This window comes from Acanthochromis polyacanthus, chromosome 8, assembly GCF_021347895.1.
Source record: "Acanthochromis polyacanthus isolate Apoly-LR-REF ecotype Palm Island chromosome 8, KAUST_Apoly_ChrSc, whole genome shotgun sequence".
NCBI classification, from domain to species: domain Eukaryota; kingdom Metazoa; phylum Chordata; class Actinopteri; family Pomacentridae; genus Acanthochromis; species Acanthochromis polyacanthus.
The window spans coordinates 9,121,763-9,148,673 of NC_067120.1; the positions used below are offsets into that span (position 1 = coordinate 9,121,763).

The 26,911-nt window shown below is 41.0% G+C and overlaps 1 protein-coding gene across 2 annotated transcripts; it reads left to right on the top strand.

Moving 5' to 3' along the window:
• Positions 1-9,072: 9,072 nt before the first annotated feature.
• fam107b (family with sequence similarity 107 member B) lies at positions 9,073-25,819 on the top strand. Of its 2 annotated transcripts, none has more exons than XM_022191958.2 (4): positions 9,073-9,232; positions 20,988-21,159; positions 23,976-24,132; positions 24,302-25,819. In XM_022191958.2, the coding sequence occupies exons 2-4, from the start codon at positions 21,032-21,034 to the stop codon at positions 24,419-24,421; spliced, it is 405 nt and encodes a 134-aa protein (XP_022047650.1). In that variant the 5' UTR covers positions 9,073-9,232; positions 20,988-21,031; the 3' UTR covers positions 24,422-25,819. The 2 variants fall into 2 exon arrangements, with proteins under 2 accessions (XP_022047650.1, XP_022047649.1); XM_022191957.2 differs by lacking the exon at positions 9,073-9,232 and adding an exon at positions 19,813-19,992.
• Positions 25,820-26,911: the final 1,092 nt, after the last annotated feature.

The window sequence follows — 26,911 nt, forward strand, 5'->3', positions numbered from 1 at the left end:
GCTGTTGTTTAAGGTAATAACAAGCATGGACAATGGAAAACAGTCAGACTATGTTAACTCCACAACTGTCATTAGTGCTGTACTGACACTCCATTGTGTTTCAGATGCTTTTAAAGGATTAACATCTTTGTCTGTGCTTCTGTAGCACAAGCAGACAGAGAAAGACCAAAACAAGCAAACATCTGTTACATGTTACTCTCTAAGAGTTGTTACATTAACACAAAGAACCCTGTAAGGCCAACAACTGAGACCTCTTTATTCCAGTGGGAGAAATTTAAACAATACAAGCACACTTTTGTCCCCCCTCCTCATCCCCACCACCCCTCTACCCTCCAAGGATAAAATGGGAGAGATTATGATGCACCAGGGGGTCATGTAAGTACAGAACCTCCCCTGTTTCTTTTTTTCTTTGACACACACACACACACACACACACAGACGTGCACACAGTTGTCACACTGACCTTGATTTCCGGCGTGTGCGTGTTGTTGGAAGAGCCTTCCTGCTCTCTGTGTTGGAAATCCTGCTTATTCAGCTTATTCACACTAACACACACACACACACACACACACACACACACACACACACACACACACACACACACACACACACACACACACACACACAGATGAGTGGACGGACAGAAGGGAGGGACATTCTTCTCTATTATGATGCCTCTGTGTCTCCTGTAAGGGTTTGTCCAGGTCTGAATTCTGTGTCTCTTTTGTTCCTATACTGTTTATGATTAACTTGAGGGCTAACATTGCCATTTACACAACCTGTTGGCTTTTGTCAGTGCCGTGAAAGAATATCTGAGTTTGTTTGCATGGTTTGTGTGCACAAAAAAACGGCCTATTATGACAAAAAAGTAGAAACTGTGAGATGTGAAATATTATTTGCTTTGTACATACAAGCAAATAGTTAAGTTTGCCAACAATTTTTAGATATGTGTCGGGTATCAAGGCTTATATCCAGGACAGATTTAAATGTAGTCTGTGCTATAAAATATATATGGTAAGTAGTGGATACAACTCTGGATATTTCACTCTAACTCCACTGTAACGGAGCCATCTGTTCCCTTGCTGTTGGCAGTCATTAGGCTAAGTGGAAAGACTCTGTACAGTAAAGCTCAATAAATCTGGTAGGCTTGACCAGTAATAACAGCTTTCTGTGACAACATCCAAGGACTGCAGTTAAATTATTGTATCTTGATCTTTGCATGACATCCAAACGCATGCAAACACTGAAACACGGACAGGCATGCAAATGCAGGAAACGGCATGCAGTCAGTGATGCACACATTTGCTGTGCTTGACTGAATAACGTTTCCTCTGAATGAATTTGCGGCCATAATTTCCGTATCTGATAGGAAATAAATTTGAATGTACGATAAGCAGGAATAATATTTATGCGCAAACCTTTTAAAAGCCCTCTATGATTAACATTGCAAGGAGGCCGCTCTAATAAAACGTGATGAGGTTTCATAAAAAATTACATTTGTTGTTTCTCCTGGCTTCATTTTATGCCCAGTGTCTCTGTTGTCTACCCATGGCCAGTGAAATATCTGGGTTGGCGTCAGGACAGCCAGCATGAAATAAGGAATGCAGAATAGTCAATGACAGAGAGAATGACAAAGCATGAGGGCACGTCATCTGATAAAGGGAGGAGGGGGAGAGTTTGCATGGCTAATGAAGCCGAAGAAGAAGAGATCATTTCACCAGTGTACGGAGAGGCTGACACAGCACTGACCTCACAAACCTTATTCGGCCAGACACCATAGTGCATGTATGTGTGTGTTTATGTGTGTGTATGATGTCAGACGCCCTCGTGTGTCTGTGTATCTGTGCAGAAAGGGACACTGAGGTGTGAGTCATCCAGCAGTGATTGAATTAGCTGAACTTTGGCTGAACACTCACAGGCAGAAAAAGAAGGAAAGGCAGGGAAAGATGAATGCATTACGTTACCCCAAGACCTGGAAAACACATCTCAGAACACAGACAGGCTGACAGTAGGAGTGACGCCCAGATTTATTAAAAATCGCATGGCTTTATTAAAGTTTTGTAATGCACTCACATACATACATGAGTGCAGAAAAACACAAAGCTTCTTACAGTGAACCAAGTGAAAATTTGCTCCATCAAACTTGCATAAATGTGAAATATTACTTGAGGATTGAGTTTTTTCTTGTGGTTTCTCCACCAGTGCATTGAGGTTACATGCTCTGGCTCCTGTGAGGTCAGACATGAGAGAAAAAAAGAGTGGAAAGAATGTATTAAGCCTGTTTGGAATGAGAGAAAGAAAGAAGAACATGGTTGATTTTTGTTTTAACAAGTCTCTCAAATATACCTCAGGCTCTTGAACATACACTGCTTCAGCATATGGTGGGTGTACTGGTAGTTTAAACCCCCAGTCATTCAAAAGTAGGTCAAGCACGCAGGGGGCTTGTGTTTATGTACACTACAATTACACACAATTATTTACCTCAGCTCCATCCCTACACTAGCAGGATGCTCGATATGGCTTCTTGCTATCAACAAAACAATGAAGAGAGTGTTTTTTCCTATTTGTTATTTGTTTTATCTTGTGTTCATAGATCACAGAGCAGCAAAATTGCAAAAAAAATTAATCACAAATAAGATAAGTGTTATTGCTGACCCGCATTTACAGGAAGGCCTCTCTGTCACCATGGTTTTTAGATAACTGCCGCATCCTGTTTAAAGTGGAGGTCCTTAGAGACCTGACAAATAAAGAGCAAGGGGCCTCTTGTAGAAACTTACACACACACATGAACTATAGGAAAACCTGGAAAGATAACAGAAACATCTGTTCCAGAACCTAGATAGCAGCAGGGTGAGATTAGCCTAGCCGCGCTAGACAACCCACAGCAACAAATTTAATTCTCTGCCAGGGAGGGTCTAGTTACCCTCCATAACGCTCGAGGCTGGATTCTCCTAAAACTGGCCGGACCAATCACCATGAAGTGTAGAGTCAGAAGGCGGGTGTAACTAAGTGACGACAGAGGTGTGACGATTCTGACAGAAACAACCTGCGCACAATAAACAGTTATCTTTCTACTCGGCTTTGGCCACAGCCCTTAAAGATTTGAAGCTAAAATTCAACTTGAAAGATAAACAAAGGACGGCATTTAAGTGTTTCATTGAGAAGAAAGACGTATTTGGACTTATGCCGACGGGATATGGCAAATCCTTAATATACCAGTTGGCTCCGCAGCTCCGCTGGTTGGGAAGCTAATGGGACTTAGCCACAATCCGCCGGTGCTCTCGGAACTACGTCAGCCTATTCGTTGCGTTGATTGGTTGTATACCTACCCAATTGCTGCAGAGTGATTTGATAGACAACCTTTTAGCCCGCCTCCCTCCCTGTCGAGCTTCCTTAGACCCTTGTGCCGTCAGAAACATGGGTGTAGCATGGCTAGGCTAGAGTGAAATAATAGGGAGGGGGCTTTAAAGCTGTTCACTTCCAGCCTGTGACATCCGCTGAAGAAGCCCCTATGTACACAGAGAAAAAGTGACCTTAAGGGTCCAAAGTTATCAATGTCACACAACCACCTTTTATTTGCAGTAGAGGAATGTATTGAGCATTATGGATTGTGTCCATGTGCTGACATGTGTCCACACAGGTCAGTAAGGACTTGTAATATTGATGTTCTCTGCTGACATCATGTTGTGTTTATGCACAACAAAACCTGTTGCACAATCCGGATTGTTGCTCAGTGGTTTGTGTGCCTGCTATCTTACACTGGGCTACATGGTAATCTGTGTAATTCTGGTTTCAACATTGGCATCAATCTTTCTATTTGTGCTGCAGAAATTTTGATTTTGAGCAGTCATGGCTCGTGTAGGTTTGTCTGTTTAAAGGCAATCTACCCAAAGTAAAGTGCAGGACAGTTCTACTACTACTGGTGTAAAACGGGTTTTTCACTCATTCAAACCACTATTTGGGCGTGTCGGCAGCAAGCATCCCCTTCAATCTCTTCATCTCAGCTGTGGTTTAGAGGAAGAAGTATGAAACTTCACTAAAACATCAGTCAAACTTCCCCAAAACCACCTGAAACCGGAAATTTCTGACAGCTGCAATATCTCTGTTGATCAGGTTGCTTCACTTACACAGGTTTGACATGCTAGCAGTGAGGAAGTGCATTTTTACATATTGTAGTAAAAGTTCTGCATCTAAGTTTAAACATGAAAGTGTTTTATTTAGATGACCTATGAGGAACAGATGAGGTGATCTCTGCTATATTATTTGAAATTACACTACCAGTTATAAGTTTGGACACCCTTCTCATTCAGTGTTTTTTTTTTTTAGTTTAAGGTGTTGCTTGACATATTGGATAAAACTCTTTTTCACTTCCTTGATAAGAATTAGTTGAGGAGATTGATACCACCCTTATGTCAGTACAGTTCAGCACAGTTTACCACATGCTCAGTGAACTAAATGTCAAACTAGTTCATGACTGTGAACAGCTTCCTCAAGTTGCTTGGAACTGGTGCCTGCAGTGGAAAATTCAGCAAACAATGGTTCCTAGAACAGTAAGTTCTTCTTTTTTTCCCCCCCAGTGTTTATGATAATGTAATGTACACTGTAAAAAAAATGTTTTTCAACATTTTTTTTATCTGTAACCTTTTGAAAAATTTTCTTTATTGGAGATTTTCCTTTGTTGAATTAGAGATAATGACTAGTAAAATCATTTACACAGTAATGCTAACATAACGCAAGTCCATACCATAATAATGTACACTTCAAAAACAAGTATTGTTACAAACTCTCTTTCCAAATTCCCATTTTTTCTGTATTTAATTCAGCAAAAAAACATTTTTTAACAGTAGAAAAAATATTTACAACTGACATTTTACAGATTTTACTTGTTCTGTCAAATGAAAAATAATGCCTAATAAAATCACAGAAAAAAGTGTATTAATTTTTAAAAAGAAAGCATGCTAAAATTGTGCAAAATATCCATCAGAGGTGAGCATTTTTACAGAAAGTGATGCATTAAATCCACTAAAAAATATTGCTATTTTACAGATTTACATGTTGATTGTTTAAATGTAAGGCCAAAATGGTACATAATGTCCATTTAAAAAAGCTAAACTTTTCTGAACCCTTATCAGGAAATTCACAAATAGTAATAAACAAATACCAATGTGTGTTTATTTTAAGAATGTGTGATCATAACATTACACTGTTTACTGTTTTTAAAAGCTAAAAACCACAATTATTTTTGCAGATATTTTTCATTATCGTGAAATTTTAATTTTTTGAATGCCAGAGATATTCAACAGCTTTTATTAATTCATATTTTTCTCATTTTATTGTTTATTTGCATTTTTTATTACAGTATGAGGGCTGCAGCTAGATACTGTACTCATCAGCCAAACACAAGAATGATCTTGAGCTAACTCTTGATCTGGTATTTTGGAGATGACCTCCTCTTTCAATAAGCATAGTTCCCTTTACGCAATAGAAATACAAGTGGAATAGGGTGTTGATGGTGATTTGTACAACTAGTGACAGTTGTTGGACTGACTTTTTCTCTCTTACTCAGTTGCGTGCACACTTGCTCGTACACTTTATACACATCTGTTTCCTGCATGGTGGGAGCTCGGAGGGTGGTGGTCTCTGGAGGGAGTGTCCTCTCCGTCAGCGGCGACCCTTCTCATGACTCATCCTATTGTTCAGCACAACACTCTTAGTCACCCCTCTCTTAAATTATGAGAAGGTTAGTAGGAATGTTTTACTTCTCTGATACTTCCTCCTCCCACATGCTTAGATTTCAGACCGGACCCTCGGGCCGTTTTTTGTTCTTTTAGTAGTTTCCAGTAAGCCTGCTCTGGTGGCAGCTTAGATCTTTATCCAACAATTTGTGAAGTCCAGGAGAGATGGTCAAGAAGGATACACAGGATGCCCTACAAATAAGCAAGGCAGCATCAAAGCGCCAGATCACCAGGAAACTAGGGGTTTCGGTGAGCCGATTTAACAGAAGGATGGTGGATAAGCAGATCCACCGACCCTTCATCAGTAAGCAGATTATTCCTTATCACAAAGAATGCTGAGGATATTCAGTCTGCGACAACAACAGGCAGCCGGCTCATCTGTTGTAATCAAAGTGAAGAGTAATCAGCTGATGTGTCTGAGGAAATTTCACCATTACTTTTTAAAAAGATATAGAGTTTCTTTTGATTAAAAAAACAGTAACATCACATTAAGAAAGGTTAATGAAGATCTGTAAATTCCCAAAGATAGCCAATATATCAGGCTGACTTTGGGGAAATCTTTAGTTTTTATGAATCTCTATCTTTATATCGTTTACTTAGACAAACATAAAATTAGGTTTTTTTTTTCACTTGAGGTCAGAATAACAATCAACAAACACTGACATAAAAGCATTAGTCTGAAATGTAAATTCAGTGTTTGTTTTTTTAGCTCTGTTATAGTCCTCACCAGCTCCTATATCAGTAGCTGCTAAATACGCAGTTATATTTTCAAGCTAGTAAACTGTCAGTTTGCTAATTAGTAATTATTACTGCTGTGCAAGTTGTGTCTAGTGGGTTTTTCAGAGATTAGTCAATGAAAACAGCTGCCTTGTATAGCTAAAAATGGCACCGATAAGACCACTGATGAAGAACCATATCAGTAAAGTTTAGAACCATTAAACCAAAACAATGAGCTAAAAGATGCTAATATTTTGATGCTAAAAGTTTAGAGATAATTCTTTATGGGTTCATCACTGTTAAAGACCCAGATTTCTCAGATTACACTGCAGTTAATTATTTTAAAAATATTAATGCAGTTTTAAAGCAGAGAGAAAAACGTCATTGTTGTGGTACAGTTATGCTGATGACACACGTGTATCTGCCTGTTATTTTCTGGCCTTTGTGACGTCAAAAAATGTAATGTAAAACATAAAACTTAGACAACACTGCTTGTTGTTAGGTCGCAGCAAATGGCTAAACAGATTTAGGCATCAGCTGGATCCCTTTTGGATCACTCTTCTAATGAATCTTGGCATCTGGTTTGATAATAAAGTAAGTTTCAAGCACCACACCACAAAACCTGTCCCATTGTGTTGCTATTATCTAAGAAGTATTTCAAAAGTGCAGTCTCTTTTAACTTATAAAGACACACAGACTATTTTACATGTTTGTATTTCATCATGCTTGGCTTACTACAAAAGCTTTTTTATCTGCCTGGACCAAAGATTTATTGATCAGCACCAGACCGCACAGAACTCAGCTGCAAGGTTTATTTAACTAGAACCAAAAATGCAATTACACTCCTGTATTTCCTGTTATACTCCTGTTTACATTGGCTCTCAGTGTGTTTGGGGATAGATTTCTCATTTGCAGAGTTACTTGGTGTGTTCTTTTGTTTTTGTGGTGTATTTATAACCAGGAGTATTAATTCAGCAGTGACTGGACCTTGCAGATATGTGCATTATTATATTACAGTCACTTGAGATGAATTAACTGAACTGTTAGTGATCTGGGCTGCTCAGCGGAGTAGTGGTTAGCACTTTCGCCTTGCAGCAAGAAGATCCCTGGTTCGAATCTTGGGGTGGGCCTGGGATCTTTCTGCACGGAGTTTGCATGTTCTCCCTGTGCATGCGTGGGTTTTCTCCAGGTACTCCGGCTTCCTCCCACAGTCCAAAAATATGCTGAGGTTAATTGGTTACTCTAAATTGCCCGTAGGTGTGAATGTTAGTGTGAGTGTTTGTCTGTATATGTAGCCCTGTGACAGACTGGCGACCTGTCCAGGGTGTCCCCTGCCTTCGCCCGAGTCAGCTGGGATAGGCTCCAGCACCCCCTGCGACCCTAGTGAGGATAAAGCGGTGTATAGAGGATGGATGGATGTTAGTGATCTCCATTTGACTTTGAGCGCCAGCCATTAAAAATGTGGAAACTCCTAAGAAGGCAAATACTTGTCACAGTCACTGTATTTTTGACCTCTTCAGCATCAGAATCATCTTTAATGGACGACAACTTTGACCGAGTGTTTTTGCTCACAAGTACTTAATCCAAAATAGTATCCTTTGCATCAGTACACACTTTAAGATTCTCAGTCAGAGGTCTTTTGCTTTGTTCCAGGAGTCAGGCCTTCTTAGAACATACTTTTATCTGAGAGCCTTTCCTGATTTTACTCATGTTTTATTACTTTCAGTAATCTTTTACATTTTTCAACACTGTATCGGTTTTTATAAACATAACTGTGTTTTTATCTGTCTTGTAAATGCTTATATTTTGTGACATATGTGCAGCGAGCTCAGTGAGTACATCATGTTTTTGCAATTATCTGTTTTTTATTGCATTGCTTGAACATGTTGCACTGCTGTTTACAGGACTCATTCACTGTATGTGTTAATTGTTAGCATATGACACTTTGTGGTACGTTTTTCAATTTAGTGCATTTTAATTCATAGTATATTTTACACTTTATTGTACATTTGTATCTTAGAACAGCAGAATTTCCCCTTGGCGATCAGTAAAGTATTTCCATTCTATTCAGAATCAAATTAGAATCATAAAAGATTTTATTGCAAAGTAATTTTTTACATACAAACTTACTTGGTTGAATATTCCTATCGCTCTTCGGTGTTATGTAAAATATCACATTTTTCCACTGATGTAAGATATGACATGTGTTTCAGTGTGTTTTCTGTTAAATGTATTATTCAGCTGCTTGGCCAATTGCTCAGACTCTTGATATATTACTACCACCCCTCCATTTTTTTCAGTTTTTTATTTTGTATGCTGCTTAAACTTCCAAGACTTTCAATGGGAGCAACCGAAAGCAATTTCAGTATTTCTGATTCTGGAGATGCACTGTTCGTGCGCGTGCGTGAGGGTGTGTGTGCGCGCGCGCTCCATCCGGAAGCTCCGCCCTGAGCGCGAGGAGTCCCCCTCTGGTCTCCTGCAGCGTGAAGACAGAAGGAGGAGGAGGGGGAGGAGCCACGTCGTGACGTCACGGAACCCCTCCCACCCAGTTCAAATTTACATTTTCTATGGGTCTTGACTGAGCGTACGTGTGTGTGTGAGTCCAAGTGTGTGAGTGAGTGTGCGCGCTACAGCCATTGAACAGTTTCCACACGGAGACACACCTCAAGCTTCCAGAAGAAGTGATCCGGAGACGCACCGATGTGGCCCGAACCACTTTGTCATTATTAAATATTAAACAAGTTGAGTTGGAGAAGTCGGCTCGGGTTCGACTTTTTGAGGTAGGTGTCTGCGGTGAGTGTGTGTTTATGTGCCTCTGGAGCTCGTGTGTGTGTGTGTGTGTGTGTGTGTGTGTTTCTCGTGGGGTTGTTTCCACTAACAAAAGCAGCACGTTTTTAATTGTCCGTGAGATCTGAGCCGCAGAAGCAGCAGGTTTTCTGGGGATGTTTTTGTAAGAAAAAAAAAGTGAAAGATCGTGTAGCGAGGAGAGAGAGAATGAGATTGCAAAATACAAACTCTTGGTTCATTGTCTCCTTTTGTTGCAGCGCATGACTGTAAGCGACGGGACAGTGGAGAACAAACACGCTGAGGTTCAGCATGTACAGACAACACTTTGGTGTTCTTCACAGCTCACTGAGGCTATTTGTGGCAGTTTACACTTTGGAAAATAAACAGTGGAGGAAAATGTTTATTTCATTTTGTGCGTCTGTGGCGTTTAAAGAAGATGTGATGCTTGAGGATGATGTTAAATTTGGCAACATCTGTCATCAGATCTGCCAACATCTGGACACAATGTTGTTTTTGAGCAATATTAGTTCATGCTAAGATCGTATATTTGTGTTTATAATCCTTAACACAAGATTCTGTTTTTCTTAGCTGGTACCAGAAGCTAGAAGTAATAAATGTGACCTATTTGTGTGACCAACACCCCATAAAGATACCTTATTTTGTGGATGATCTGTATCTGAATGAGTCAGATTCTGTGTGTGACCAACTGCATCCTGTGTCAAAGCACATGGTTTTAGTCAGAGCTGACAAACTGGCCTGCTGCTGTCATCGGACACACTGTCATGTGAAGCAGTGCGTGTTTCTGTCTTTTTAAAGTCGGCAACAGGTCTGTAAGTGTACAGATTACTTTCTTTTTCATAGTGGCTTTTTGCTTTCTGTCAAACTTTAACAAGATGTTAAACAAACTGGGCAAAGCCCAATCTGAAGCCAGCAGGGTTGAGTGTGTGTCTGTGTGTGTGTTTGCTGGGTGGAGGCAGCAATAGAAACCTGGCAAATGCAAGCAGAGCAGCCTTAAGGTGAAGTAGCTGAAGTCTAGGTTATCTGATGTGTTTGAAGGTAGAATATAAGCGGCAAAAGCAGGTGGTTTAAATGAGTGTATTTTGCCATCTAGGTGCATGATTTTCAAGAGTGTGGGTGTGTGTTGGGAGGGGAAAGTTCTCGCACATGTGTTAGTCATTTGGAGGGGAGTCAGCTAAACGATTTACATCTGTTTTCTGATCTTTGAACCCCCTCCTTCCCTCTCTCTCTTACTGGGTCTCTCACTGTCTTCTGTTTCCCGTAAGAGCTGATGCTGTCACTGTGTGTCAGAGTGCATATATGAATGTGTGTGTGTGGTGGGTGTACGGACTGAAAGTGCTGTCTGCTCCATTGTTACTGCACTCGAAGGAATTTAAATATGTGAATGAAATGCCTGAGTTTCCATCCTATAATGGTAAGCGTCCATTAGTGGTTCTGCTGCGTTTCTCACATGTATGATTATAGAATCCTCAAGAAAATCAAGGTATTTGGGTCAGAATAGCTGTGTGTGTGTCCATGAGGGGTATAACTGGCAGCCGCCTGTGTGTTGACATTGTTGTCTCCCACAAGCCCTGCTGGTCTGTATGTGGGCACAAAATCTTCATTACTCAGCAGAGTGCACTGATCCTCAAGACCCACATCGCACGAGAGACGCTGTAACTGTGTGTTTCACTATCAGGCTCTACTGCCAGCTCTTCATGCTGGTGGTGAAAGACTACCTTGTGAAGTGTTTTAAAGTCTTTTCCGTGGTAATGAGCCATGTAAACAAAGAGACGTTTCAGAGGGTCTCTGCGCTCAGAGTGGAGTCCTCATGGTTTTACCAAACACATCTCCGCTCAGTCCAGTTCCAGCCTGCTGGGAGAATTTTATGTGTTTTTTCCTTTTTCCACTGCTAGAAGCTGTGACCTTAGGACTGGGTATTGTTTTCAATTTTACCAGTGTTTCGGCATGATATTTGTGTTTTTGATGTCAGGATAGCACTCCTTCCCTCAATGGGGAACAGAATGTTTTCTTCTGAACACTTCAGCGTTGTCTCCGCACAAACATCTGGCTGGAAAATTGGCAAAGTTATGACCTAAATCAGGAGATATCTAATTATCTAATCAGGAATTTACACAGCAGTTGTGATGCATTTTGTGGGGTTTTTTTAGGCCATCATCTGCTCACTAAATTGAATTCAACTTCTCAGCGGTTTCCACTGGTAAAACCCCATAAAGCCATTATAACTTTATTCGTTTTAGTTGCTTTTCACTCAAACTTCATAAGTTAATTTAGTTCAACTGAATAATATCCATCCCTCCCTGGTGTTTTCTAAAATATCACAACTTTTAGCTGTACATCCGCTAACATCATAGGATGTGAGCACACTTTGATGAAACACGTGTGTTTTCTATAAAATGTATTCGACAGCTGCTTGGCATTTTGATCTGTTTTGGCAGTTGCTCAGACTCTTGGCGTCTTACTGCCCCCCCTCCACGCGGGCTGAATGAAATATTATGATGCAATATGAACACGAGTGATGCAATCACTGAATGCTATAACAGGACAAGGGATCTGTTTACACTGTGTGATGGTTTTGTTGCCATGGTGTTGTGATTGAGAAGTATACTGATATAGAGCTAGCATGGGATACATGGTAGGGGAGAGAGTGTGTGCCTGCATGCGCTTATGTAGGGGAGGAGGGGATCAATTCATGCCAAAGTGAGACATGCAGAGGCTTGTTTTAGCAATCCCAAGGCCTGAAGTAGATTTACTCATAAAAGATAAGGTATGCACAGCAAAGACTAAAGAAGAGACATGTGCACACACACACACACACCTTCTGAGACTCAGCTTCTCAGAGAATCCCATTGATTTTCCTGCTGTTAAGCCAGAGCTTCAATCTCAATAAAACACCATTACTGTGCCGACCACTTTACATAGTCTTGGAGGACGGATGGCACACGTGCACATACACAGAGTCTAAATGCTTTTCCTCCTTGCGGCTTGTTAGGCCGAAGTCTGGAGAAATTGGGAGTCTGAGCAGCTTGTATTGGATTAAGTTCTTTGTAAGCCAGTATCAAGATATATGATCCTGTCTTATTACCAACACAAACGTGGACACACACAGAAGAACAGACCCACTGCTTTCTATTACAGCCTGAAGCCAACTGGACTTTCAGAATGTATGCTCACTTTGGAAACTTTCATCAGACAATGAAACCACATGATTGCATTCTGCCCCAACTAAAAGTATGCACATATGTATTTTGTGTCATGTCGAGCATAACGCATAGAATCCGAGAGAACAAAGCCTTTTCATTTGGCCTGTTTCTGGACACCTGCTTACCTCACTATCTGAGTGTGTGTATGTGTGTGTGTGCACAGTCAGCGTGCACCCCTGTGTGTCTGTCTGGATAACTGAAGATTGTCTGGTTGCTCAAGGTAACACTTGTTATTGGGGTTTTCTCTACTGGCATGTAAACAAAGGAGAACCTCCCAAATGCTCCCTGGTGTGCCCTTCAGCCAATGAGATATGAGATCCCAGCCGGGCTCAGCCAGTAGACGGCAAGGAGGGGTGGGACTCTGCTCCATGAGGAGAAAAACAGCAGTAAAGCACAAAGCTTTGAATCTGGAACTGGAACAGACAGCAGAGCCATAACAAAGACTCTTCCTTTATGGCTAAATGGCACTTCGCTCAGCTTAGCCAGACAAAACAGCCTTGGCATTTTTACTATATGGCTTTAACACCACTAAAAAGAGATATTTGGACTGCATTTAACTGATGTGTGTGAGAAATGTGCAGTATATGGGAGCATGTTTACATCTCGGTTTACATGAAATGTGCATGTGTCCTGTGAATTTAAAGTCTTTTGTGGGTGTGTGTGTCGCATATATGTCTGCAACCAGAGCATGTGGTGTTCTCCTTATCTGTCTCAGTCCACCTGTTCCATCAGGTCTATACATATACATACAGGACCATGTGTCAGAGGCCAGCTGTGGAAGAGTATAGACCAGCCTTTTGTATTTGACTGGCAGGTGTGACCCCAAACTGTACCCCCACAGCAATTATTCAGGACATGTGTTCTGAATTGAGTCAGCACTTTGATTTGAACCTCCGAAAGAAAAATGCACAGAGAATGCAAGCATATGTATCTCACTCAAAGATGTCAGTGTTTGAATATACATCGAGGTCTGTGAGTGTGTGTCCGTGTATGCATGCTGTTGTGTGCCCAAAGCAATAATCACAGTGCAGTTTCATCACATTCCCCCAGCGTGACTCAAAGTGGCGTCTGTGCCTTTTCAATCCATTCCATTCTTCCTGTAATCTGCCTTACCCCAGGGCTCATACCGTGTGGTAGCAGGACAGTGCATGAGCATGAATGAATCCAGTCAGTGCTGGACACAAATCGTCAAACTAAACATGTTTCAGTTCTAAGAGAGAGATCGCAGCTAGACCTGATTAAATTGTACCTCTCTGAGTAATATCGTCTTCATAGAAGGCGTCAGTTGCTCCAGTCATTTAAACAGCTGCTTTATCTGATCACATCAGGATACAACAATTGCTGCTTGCTCATACTGCAATCAACTCTTAAAAGGTAGATATGGAAACAGTGAAGCTGCCATTGTAATCAGTCATTGACCAGAAGCAAGTACTGTGGTTATCTCAGGGCTGAATGAAGGCCTAAAATTAAATTAACTGTGTGCATGTAGTCATTGCCAAAGTGATGAATGTGTTGTGAATTCCACTTCATAATGGAAAAAAAATAAGTTAGTTGTGCAGAACATAGACATAAGGGGTGGAGTTGTAAAGGTTCCTCTGTTTTGGCTTGTTATCTGAAATTATAGTGTCTGAGGAACAGCAAAGGCCTTGACGTGAGGGGGACAGAGTTTAAACTTCCATTTGCCACTTTGTCGCCTTCAGCTGGTATTCAGTGTCCTGATTTCTGAAGAGCTTAATTCCCTGAAATGCAGACAATCCCTAGTTGATTACAATGAATATATATATATATATATATATATATATCCCACTTCTTTCATTCCTGTTTGTGATATATTGACTAGCACTGTTGCGCTTTCTTAAACACACAGCATTGAAGTAATGTAGACGGAGTACAAAATGATTTACATTTGTTTTTGAAGAACTGGAGGTTTACCTTATGGTCTGAGGGGGGAAAAAAGTGGCTTTCTGGTTGACAAACTGAAAGAGTGACACCGTTTCAAAATGATTAAAACATAATAAGAACATTTACGCTCTTGGCCTATATACACCAACACAAGTTTATCTGCAGCAAACTAATATCAGCTGATATACTAACTGGAAGATTTACGAGTCCAGACACAGTACGCTGTAAAAGAAAAAAGTGTTTTCTAGCCGTTTTTAACTTACATTTTTTAGCAATTTACTATCAAATGACAGACTTTTCCTTTAATGTTAAATTACAGATAATATCCAGTAAAATTACAGGAAATTATGAATGGACATGTCCTAAAATTCCACTAAAAATATTATTATTATACAGAAATTTGCCATTATTTTTCACAGTTTCTTAACAGTATTTCATGATTTTTAACAAATTTCTTTCTAGTTCTAGCCATTCTAGCCATTTTTTGGGGCAAGTTTATCTGTCTATATATCAAAGACAACCAATGTTTTTCTTGTAAGCAGTGGGTTGCCAGAGTAACTCAGATGCCTTGATCAAACTCTAACCAGCAGTGACTTTGAGTGTCATTTTAACAGTCTATAGAGCCTCCTAGTCTTCTCTTAATGACTTCAGTGTTTGATATAGAGACATACTGCATAGCTGAATATATGAGAGCCTCACAGCTCATTCCTCTGTCACATGATTCATATCGTGCTTTCCTTCTGTGGGTGTTTCCTGCGTGTTTGTGCATCTGCGCTTTATGAACCCTAAAAACCCCGATTGTAAATTCCCATACATCTGAATCTCCCTGGTGACATCATTGTGTCGTATACTGTGGAAGCAGGGCGGGTGCTCCTCGAAGGTCAGTACATGATGAGGCCGCCAGAATTCCCCAGCTCCTCTTCCCCGTCGCTCCAAACCCCCACCCCAAGGCAGGAAATACAAAACAGATCTCAACCCCCAAACTCCCCAGCATACTTTTGAGGAACAGCTTTCTTCTCACTCTCTCATTCTTTGTTTGCCCCTTTAGATTATCTCAATATTTAGTCGTCTTTGTCCAGATGCTATGAATATTTGATGTGTGTGTGGTCAAAAGTACTTGAATAATGATGACATCACATCTTCATTTTCCAGCCACTTCTTTATTTATTAACTATAAATTTGAGATACTTGGCATCTAAAGTGAAAATATTGAGAGCATTGGTGAGTGTGGAATTGTGTGTTTGGATCGTGTACAGATGAATACATTTTTGCCTTAGTCAAGAGGATTTGAGTGTCATTTGTACTCGCACTATTTTGCCTACAGATGCACGTAGAGTACAAGACTGAAAACAAACACAGTAGGTATGCGGGCTGTTTGACCTGAATGCGCCAGTCTGTGCAAGTGAGTGAATGTGCTTCCCATCATGATTTATGTGTTGCCATGGGCTAGGCTTGTAAATGAGCATGTACGCACATGGGTCCTTCTGCAGGGAAATGATCTCATTGTCACTGCTGGATCCTCAAACTCTCTTATTCCCCTTTACTTTTTTCTGTCAGTCTCCCCCTCGCACACACACCCACTCTGCTCTCCCCCATCCCCTCCCCCTCCACCATCAGTTAAAAGCCCATCTATCTCTGCGTTTTAATTAGGGCCTCCCCTGTTTATGGCTGAATGGCCGCTTCATTAAGGGGAAAGGCTCTGAGATGCACACCCGGATCTGTCCAGCTTGTAACGCATAGCAAAGAGGGAGGAAAGTGCGTACATATGTGTGTGAGAGAGAGAGAAAGAATGGGGTGTGGGGGTTGCTTAAGGGGTATTGATGACGCAATTTCCCCTGAGGGGTGGACCTCCCATCTGTGAGTGGAATAGACAGGATCTGGCCAAAAACAAGGGAATGAGAAGGACTATATGGGACACGGAAGAGGATATAAGCGCAGAGATTAAATTAAGTTTCAGGAGTTGTTTTTCTCTGGCAGTGAATTTGTGTTATCTCTCTGATTCAGCGCCAGCTGATCTGGTTTATTTCTTTTTGTCTTCATGTATATAAAGTAAAAGTTGCGGTTTATTTATTTTTTTTATCAATGTTCTTTTTTCCCTAAAATGGCAACTGAGAAAATGCCTTGAAAAATGAGAGATAAAATGAAGTTGTTTTCTCTTGTTACACATTAAAAATATAATTTTTTTTTCAATAACAACCACCAGGAAGTATAACCAAGACTACACTTGGACTCTCTCCCTTCACAATTCAGCATCCTTTCTTTATACTAAATGTGTCCATTATCAGCTATAATTTAGATCAATCCCCTTTTTGTAAACCTGACCCCTGTGTACCTTTGTGCTGGATACTGTGAAAAACAAATCCTGGCTTGCAGATGATGGAGTGGGTGTGGAGAGGAGAACTGTGGGGTCAGATGGTGGAGCAGACCACCAGCTGCTCTCCTTGCCTTCATTTTCTCTTTCTCCAAGGCTAGAGCAGCAAGAGGGCCACTCCTGAAAGGCTATATCATGTCATTACTTCATTCTCCATGTCTTTCCATGTTTTCTTTTCTTTTTTACCCAGTCTGTCCACCTTGGCACTGATCCCAACGGAGATATATCTGCCTATTATTTTCCTCTTTCTTCTTGTTCATGTCAGAAACAATTTTGTAATTGTTAGTCTCTCCTGGAGTATCCACTGTTGTTTGTCTGGTCAATTTATGTTCTCCTCTTCATCCCTCATCACTATTCCATGGATGCTCTTGTTGTTTGGGTTAGACCAGAATGAGCGCTTTTCAGGCATATTTTTTAAAGAATATAAATGAACATATACATTTGTATACGCATGGAGAGGGAAGATGCAGGCTGGAAAACAAACGCAGTCAGTTAAAGAACTTCTCCTGCACCTCTCACACGCTACGGAGCTATTCGATCCATTTATGCTATAACAATATTAATTATAGCCACATTAATGTTGTTTTTGAGGGCAGTTTTTTGGTTGTTGTAAGTTAATTGGGACACTTGAGGCGTCAACTTGGTATCATTTATTTCCTGTTTTTTAGTGCTGTGTCACCGAATAAACTGTGGGTGATGGCAGATCTCCATGGAGACTCAGAGGAAATTGAGAAATCCGTATTATAAATGCAAGTTTGCGAGCTGGCCACAAAGACGCAATCACTTGGCACAGTGCATCCACTCTACCCTTCTAAAATCAGTCATTCTATCAGCTCTAATGCAAGCTGCCACCCTGGGGTGCACTTTCACACACTAGTGCAAACACATTAAACAAATTACCTCCTCCTTTAGAACTCAGAAAAACACCATGCATGTTTTCATTTCACTTTAATGCAATAAAAAAGAATGGTGAGTGTGATATCAGGGCCGTGTTATTAAAACTATATGTGTAGGGTTTCTAAATGGATTCCTGCACTCCTTTTTATTTGTTTACAGATAAAAAGGAGTGGTTGATTGGATATTTCCTGTTGTTTGAAAAATATTCCAGTGAGTAGATGACAGTCCAATGCAGGTCATGAGGACGACAAGGAGAGAGTGAACAGAAGCTGTGATTGGTTAACTTCCTTTTACCCTTTCTTAGTCTGCCTTCTGACCCAGTTTTCCCCCTTCCCTTCTGTTTTGTTTTCACTAACTTTCTTAGTATTTTATCCTTGAGCGCTTGAATTGTCTAAATGCTGTAGCCTTTCACTTGGACATGCTGGAAAGTGGTCTTTTGTAGGCTCATTATATCTGTGTGTGTCTCTGCAGCGAGGGTGTGCCTCCAAGACACAATAAGCAAACTGTTTTAATTGGATTCCTTGAAGAGCAGGAAGCGTTGCCAAAAAAAACTGTGGACCTACATGCTTAGAGAAATACAAACATCCCACATGTTCAATAAGAGATGTAATTGATATGCAGGTACTAATGCGTGGAATCTATTGTATGTATTGAAGTGGCTTTTATACATTTTTAGAGTCCTGAACCTCCAAATAGCAGGACTTCTGCAGTAGTCCTTGAAACACAAAGTGCAGGCCCTTATCTGCACAATGCTGGATTATGTTAGCTTGGCTATCTATGTTACTCCCAAGGTGTTGGACTTGAACTGATACTCCAATGTAGCTTTTAAGCAAGGCTAGACGGACCATAAAATAAAGCATGTAAAACTACCAGTGATAAGGCTGGCTTGAAGCGGCGCTCCAATTTGAGGCTTTCAGGTCCCTTTTGAACTCCCTACGTTACTTCCCCTCTCCCCCGGGGCCATATAGGAAGTGGGAGCGGATGTGTTAACCTAACGGACACTTTGACAACACTGCCAGTCTGTAGGTTCCTCTGCCCCTGCTAGTCTGCATTAACAGAAACCACCTTTGATGTGCACAGCACGTGTGGGCTCACACGCAGCTACTGATTACAGCCCCAAGCTGCTCTGCCCATCTATGCCATCTCACATTTATAAACACTGCTGCCATGTAAACTAAACTAGTTAAATGTCCTGCTTTTAGGGACAGATTCTCCAAACTCGACTCTAAACCTTTAACATGATGATTTTTTGAGTTTATTGTAAGCACAGATTTGTGACATGAATTCAAAAGCAAATATTCTAAAAGACTTAGACTTTCTTTATTGTCATTGCACAAAAAACACAGCAGTGTTATTTTGGCAACGAAATGTCGTAAAAGGTCACTAATCTGAGATTAGCAGGGAATGCAGTACTTTCCTTGTGTCAACACATTCTATTATATTCATCAGGGTTGTTTATTATGTGACATTTCTCTCTTTTTGTTCTGCACCCCATGTAGCAAAACACCATGTTTATCTTTGGCTTCTTTGTTATGTAACTGACATGATTTGGTTTCAGGGATGCAAAAATATCGACCTCTAGTGGTGTCTGTAAGTCATTACACCACCAATTTTTTGGGTGCATGTTTTGATTCTGAGGACACGCTCCCCCCTCCTCTTCGCTCTTGTGTTCCAGCACGTGCGGTGAAATGCATCTTTGGTGCAGCTGATGGTGATTGGCTCGCTCAAGATCCAAAACATCACGCTTCGTTTTCAGTCCTCATCAGTGTGTCCTTATCAGTCACAGGCAGGAGAGCCCCGTAACCAAGCAACACCTCAAAATCACAGGCACGACTGATGATGAATCTGACTCAGGCTGTGGGTGCATGAACTTGTTAGCTAATGTTGAAGCAAACAGATCCAGTTCATTTAAGGATAGATTGTTAAACCGCTCCACTGTTATTTTAAAGCTACCGTTGTGCCATAAAGTTGATATTACTGTGCATATAAGATAGATATTCCACAGCGTTCAATAAAGTAATAACTGTGTGATTGCACTGGTTTCTATATTCAGAGAGAAATGCTCGTAAAGTACAAGATGTGCTCACTGACAGTGAGTGGGACAGAGCAGGTGAGGGAGGGAGCAGAGAGAGATAGAGAGGGGGAGTGTTTGTGAGCGTGGCTATAAAACAGACTTTGAACTCCAACCAGCTCAGTACCAAACAGCTGTGTAGGACAAAGCAGCTCTCCTACGCTCGGATCTGCAGCACACTGATAAACAGGACAGCGTGCTTTAATAGCTTTTCCAGGGTAAAAAGAATCCGAACCAAAATAGCAGAGATGGCGACAATGTTCAGATACCCCGTCTTTCCTCATCTGCAGGGTGAGTTAATCTAGTTTTTAACACTAGAAAAAAGTCAAGTGCTGAACTGTTTGGCAGCTTACAACGCGTGTTTTAAAGGAAATATGTATCGTTGCAGGCAGTTATTGTTATATTTCTCATGTGGTTAATTGTGCTGTTTTATCTGCTCATCATTAAAAACTTCCTGCTTGGAATAAAGTGCATGTCAGCCATAAATTCATATGGATTATTTTTACAGAGAAAAGCAGACTGGTTAGCAGCAGCTGCCATAAAAGTGATTAACTGTGGTGTTGACATGCACTGTGCAAATAACAAAGAGTATTGATTAACCGTTTCTCAGTTTTATCATACTCGTTACAGCAGGTGAAAAGATGAGGGTTTTCCACACATTAATTATATGTATGTAGATGGGTAAAATCCTGTATTTACAACTGTTGTAATGTAGGCATTTCTAATTTATACATGTTAAATGCAGAAAACTCAAGGGGTTACCAACTGTGTTTAATAGCCAGAGGTTATGTGCCCACATCTGGCGATCGTGACTTGGAATAGCTGTGATTTTGAAGTCACGGACAACAGTGGGATAAACCTCTGGGCTAACTGTGTATTAGTAGCTTCTTGAATATCTACCTATGTGGCTGGAGTGTGTTAAAGTACGTCTCTGTGCTGTCCTGGTTCATCTCTTCTTCATTTTTTTCATGAATTTTTACATCATCTGACCGAAGGATGAAATGCTCCCCTTCACTCACTGTGGAACAATTATGTAATTTCATTGCTGAGTCTCTTCATCACTAGAGAGAACATTCCAAAAACTCTGTGCTGACGCCAGAGGATCAGGCAGATGCTCATGTCAGGGTTTGAGAGGATTGCATTTTCAGAGAAATAAAACATTTACCCCCCACAATGAGATCCCTGTCACCCCAGGGACAAATACATGTCTTCGTTTTCTGCATCCAAACCCATGTCCCAATAGAGTTTAAGTGAACGTGTTCCTCCTTATTTCTCTGTCCCTTCAGATCGCTGTGATCCTGGTCTGTCACTGTCACCAGGGAGGAGTGTCATGGCGGAACCAGACTATCTGGAGGGAGACTGCGATGAGCTCATCAAACCCAAGAAGCTGATCAACCCAGTCAAGAACTCCCGCAACCACCAGGACCTGCACCGAGAGCTGCTTATGAACCAGAAGAGGTGAGGAGAAGAAAACAACACTTTCAGTTCCCCTTGAAAATTGTCCTTTGTGCTCCTCTTATCTGTTTCCTGATAAGTGCACAGGTTTCTGAGATTATGACCCACCCAATATCTAATCACGTTTTATGATACATAAACAAACCAGGTCTGTGTTAAACAGAGATGTGTTCTCGGTCTTGGGATGACAATAAAACATTTCCTCACGTGCAGCACGGGACTGGAATGATAAAGGTTTGGCTTTTTATTGAGCTGTTCCAACTCTTCCTGGATCAACATCATCATTTGTTTGTTTACAGCAATAACAACAAATTCCCCCTTATCTAAACACTTTAGAGGGAGGAAAACAGTGCTGGCAGTATCCAGATCCTGACTAATTTAGTTTCATCTCTACTAATAGAGGATGTAGTAACTGTGCCACTTTCTACTGACTGCTCTTGTATCCATGCAGACTGTACTGATGGTCCTGGGGTGTGTCACTTCACTGGTCCCACTAACCTCCAGCAGCAGTATTATGAAAAGCTCTGGATATAAATCTTTAATAGGAGCTATTATATAAAACCTTGAGTGCATCAGTTTGTCAAAAATCGGTTATGTAAAGGTCACACACGCATATAGAGCAAAGGATGAACCTGGCCTGGGTGCTGATATTAACACGGGATCCTGCCACAGAGGATTTCATGCAGCCTTGCGTCTGTGTGTGTGTGAAAATCCATCAGCGTATGTTAATGCACATGCATACTGGGACCCGCGTCCACCTTTTTGACACTAAATGTTTGTATTTGCTCTCACTGTACAGTGCGGGAAGCTTTGTGCCTGACCTATAAATAGCCATGTAAACACACATGCTGTTGACAGCTGTTACATCACAGCGGCGATGCTCTGTTGCAGGGCGAAGAGTGCGGCACTTTTGTAATGATGAAAACAGAGCATAAACGAATGATGGAAAACAGGCCAGGAAGAAATGTAATAACGGCAGAAATTGGGGAAAAAAATAGAATTCTTCTGTTTCCAAATTGCTGCGGAATATTGTTTCTAGTCGTCTAGACAGAGGATGGACTGAAGTATTAGTCTGTAATACAAACCTAGCAGGCTTTTGGGGGGTAAAAGAAATGTTTTGATTGGACTTCTCTATTATGTGCTGAAGTATAGAAAGACTGGCCTGCCTAGTGGATTAGTCACAGTGATGATAGTGGGGAGGGGTGGGGTAGGTGGGTGGATGGATGGATGGATGGATGGATGGATGGATGCATGGATGGATGGATGACTGTATGAAGTGAAAAAAAACATGTTATGTAATCAAGATTACAAAACAGTCTCTGGCTGAGGGCCTTTTCTCTGCCTTTGCTACCTTAGCTGTGGTGACCCTCCTACACACACACACACACACACACACACACACGCAGAGAGAGAGACACGCATATACATACGCACACATTCAGAGGAATTTTTCAATCGACAAGACTGGTGGAGCATTTTATTAGACGGAGATACGGATGTGTAGAATTTTGAGCATACATTCCTCCCCGTCTGCCAGAGAGAGTGCATTTGTACAGGGGGGAGTAGGGGGTCAGTGATTATGTAAACGCTGCCCACTGCGAGCGAAGGCTGGAGTAAGCATCTTTACAGCCTGTCTTATTGCCTTCAGTGACCTTGACCTCCTCCCTTCCTTTCGTCGTGGCAGAAACAGACCGACCCAGTCACATCTTCACCCAGCCTCTCGCTCTCTAAGTGCTTTCAGAAGACCCTCGCCGACATGAAAGCACAGTGTTTAACTGCAGTAGTGTCTCAAGATAAAGTACTGTCTTGTTACACATTAACTCCCACTGCTTGTTGGAACATCGCGAGCCTGGTTATGTAATCTCCAGGATTTAATAATGTATTTAATTAAGGCGTTGTTGTGGTTGAATTGTAGTCAGGTGGGCACACTGTGTTTTCTGTGCAGGCTGTCATGGTGAGAGGAAAAAAAAAAAATCAGTAACCTCAGGGAGAGTTAAGCGATCTGGATCGTAGGATTTTATAATTGAAGTAATGAAGGTCACAGACATTGGATTTTTGACCAAGCACAGATTATATTGGTTTACTTGCCTTGACATATTTTTTTTTCTTCATCTGTTGCACTTTATTGTGCCCTTAATCCTTTGTGGGCTTTGCCATTTATTGGTTTTTGCCTTTTATAACAGACTCCAACCCCATCTCTGTTCCCCTGTGTCTTAAGTACTCCTATACCCCCGTCTCATCCTCAGCCCCCGCCCTTTTCTCTCGTAATTTGGAAGGGTTTGGAGTATTACATAACATTTTCTATTTTTGCTTCCCTTTGCAAGACAGTCTCACACTTTGCTAAGACATTCTCTAGCCTCTTTTTGAATTTTGTGACCCAAAGCTAGGTAGTTGTGTAACAATCTCGCTGTGCAACCAGTGACTTAAGAGCGCTGCCATGTGAGGAATGTGTTTACAGGGTGTTTAAGATATGGGTTGATATTTTGGGATTGTTTTTGAAACTTCGAGAAAGAAAAGAAGAGAAGGAGAAAAAAAAGACCAGCGGTTACAACCCATTTTTCCAAAGTCAGTTCCAGTTCTGGCACCAGTCATATATGCAGATCTAGAAATGTGGAACAAAGTGCGATTAGTAATCCTGAACATCTAATATAGAACTGCATGTCAAACTACAAAGAGGTCACGATAATCATCTGTTATGCATGAAATGTGATGCCAATCTCCTTTAAATGGGGCTCTGTGGTGTCATTAGCGTGTTATCTGAGGTGACTCATTAAGCCTGATTGTAGTAACGTGCTGTGTCACTGATTGCCTCTACACAGGGGTCTGGCTCCTCAGAACAAACCCGAACTCCAGAAGGTCCTGGAGAAGAGAAAGAGGGAGCAAGTTCTCAAAGCTCAGAAGGAAGAGCAGGAGGCTCACAAGAAGAGGAGTGACCTGGAGATAGAGCTCATGAAGAGGCAACAGAAACTAGAGCAGGTAAATGACTGATAGAGGTGTCACTGCCACGCTTACGCATGTCCACACAGATGGATGCAAATGTTTTCCAGTGTCTGAATCACTCATCACTTTATTTGGACTGTGCAGACCGTCACGTGTGGTTTAATATTTGCTATAGGTAAATTTTGTAATGTATTCATTCCTGCAGCTGGAATTGGAGCAGCAGAAAATTGAAGAGGAGCAGGAGAACACCCCCGAGTTTGTGAAGATGAAGAGCAACCTGCGCAGGACCAAGCAGGAGACCGACGGGGAGGAGCGAACCACCTAAAAACCAGCAGGGGTGTCTGGGTCTGGCTGACTGTGCGCATGTTTGTGAGCACAGAGGTGTCAGGAGTGTGTGTACCAAAAGAGAGAATGTGTTGTGTCTGTGGCGCACGGTGGTGACCTGACCGTGGCCCAACATGAACTTCCTGGCTTTCCCAACCCAGCTGTTCCTTCCTGCAGTGAGGAGAGAGACTTTTACAGACTAAAGACCCCCCTCTGTCTGCCTGCAGCGGACCGCCAGTACTCGCACCCATCCAGCAGCACACAGCACCCCGCGGGAGTGATCTAACACAGACACGTTACACGCTTTTCAACAAGGGGCGAGCAAGCTTCCAATGAGCTCTGATGGAGAAACAACCAAACACACACACACACAGGAGTTTTCATCCCCTCTGTTTTCACTCCTTTCTCCACAGTAAGCTGTTGTTTCTATTTACTGTCATCGGTGTTGTCATTGTTGTTGTTTTTTTTTTTTTTTTTTATTCTCATCTTTCTGAATCAGATAAAGGAAAAAGTGGACACTGGATGAACTCTTGAAGCTGTGTAATGTAAAAGCCAAACAAATGTGCTTTTGTTATTTATGTTTGTAGCTTTTAGCCCAGGTTATAGGGGAGAACACTTTTACTACTTCTGTATTTTAATTTCATTTTCCAGCATAGTATATGAAGCCAGAACAGGACAAAGGGAGTGTGTGGTTGTGTGAAACACTCGAGTATGCTTTTTTTTTTATTATTCTAAACATGCCATTTCCTCAGCTAATGCAATTTTTGAGCAATAGTAGAACTCCCAGGCATGAGAGTGACTTTTCTTTATATATTCTGTTGTTTTGTATAAATGAAAGTGTTGCTTAATAAATAACTTAAGTTTTTGTTAGGTTGGTTAAATACGAATAAGCCCTGAACGGTGTGATCAGTCTTTGCGTGCTTTTGTGAACAAAGGCTTTGGAGGCCATGTGGTAAAATTAAAAATGTACAAATGAAGGCCACCTGCTATAAATTATTTTATTGATAGATAATTCTAGGCTCCTGAAACAACTCTGACAGGCCTCATTGAACTTTATCACTTCAGTATTTTGTCCTTATTTTCAATGAAGCCATAGATTCCACTAATTTCAATCAGTTAATCTTAAGTGGGTGTTACCTGCATGTGTAGTCTTCACCTTTAAAAAAAAAAATCTAAAATGATTACACAATGTGAGAGACCGTGATTACTTTGGGTGTTAAAATTCACATTCAATGGTTATTTATTACCACACACAGTAATACTATTGGTCTAAAGTTCTGGTTTGTCGATCTCCAAGAGGTGATTGTTTATTCTGATGGGATGAAACCGATTTATAACAACTTAACCTTGTGTTTCTCTCCAGAATCTTCTTTAAAATAAATATAATTTTAATTTTAAACCTTTAAAACCTCCATCTGTTTTATTTTATTTTATGGTGTCTTGCTAGAGTTTGTGGAATTGTTATGCTCTGAAAAGGAATGTGATGCAAAAATAGCAGCATGGCAGTGTGCCTATCAGCCATCACTGTAGTAAGTTTTGCTTATTTAGTCTGGAATTGATGTTGATTTTACCCACACTGCAACAGATGCCAGACATCTAGATGTGCATAGCTGGTTTTCAGTGATGGATTTACAGATCTGGAAGTGAAATATCAGAGATTATACTATCAAGCACAAGAATGCGACTCATCATAGTGTAGTGGCTTTTATATAACAATTTTTTTCTAGAATTTTGCATGTTTTTATTTTATATTTTTGTATATTTGATATGTGTATTGGCACTGTTTGCAAGAGTTTGTACTTTTTACTGTGCGGTGTAGGACGTTAATGGCAATCAAATTTGTGACACTAGCAGAGTTGCACACTAAAAGTTCACTTATTTTCATCAATTAGAGTATGTTCATTCTAAATAGTTGCACTAGTAACATGGGTTTATTTGAAATCATACAAGCTAAACTGTTTTTAAAAAGAAAACAGAATTTGAAGTTTCGATGGGTACAACTGAATAACAGCAGTCTAAAATTTAAAGATGTGTTCAGACTGGTAAGAGGATTGACACGAGGCAAAAAAGAAGAGGAAGAAATTTCAAAATAAAGCACCAGTCTCCACTTACAAGGAATATTGAGTCCAGTGCAGTGAAGACGGCAAAGACCTATACATAGGAGACTAACCGACTGCTCCACTAATCCACATAACAGCCAGCTCCTCACCTACATCTAAGATAAGGAATGCTCCTTTGAGTACAGCAAAGTCCACCTTCTGACCGGAGAAGACAAACTATTTGAGACAGGAATACAAGAGGCTGTTTATGTTCAACTGGAACAGCCATCTCGAAGCAGAGATGGGGGTCTTTGACACCACTTACCAGGTACTTCGAATGCAGTCTTGAAATATTTCCCTCGAGAGTTTCACTACCATAAACGTCAAGTCTCACTTAGCCAGACCACCCTGCATTGATCCTGACCTGACAGTTTAACAGTCATTTACACCTT

What these genes read in the sequence shown, in the direction of transcription:
- fam107b (XM_022191957.2), top strand. Translation starts at nt 19,950, where the DNA reads ATGGCGACAATGTTCAGATACCCCGTCTTTCCTCATCTGCAGG. An exon ending in CGTCTTTCCTCATCTGCAGG is followed by an intron (nt 19,993 to 20,987) that starts GTGAGTTAATCT and finishes CTGTCCCTTCAG; the next exon opens with ATCGCTGTGATCCTGGTCTG. An exon ending in GGCAACAGAAACTAGAGCAG is followed by an intron (nt 24,133 to 24,301) that starts GTAAATGACTGA and finishes TCATTCCTGCAG; the next exon opens with CTGGAATTGGAGCAGCAGAA.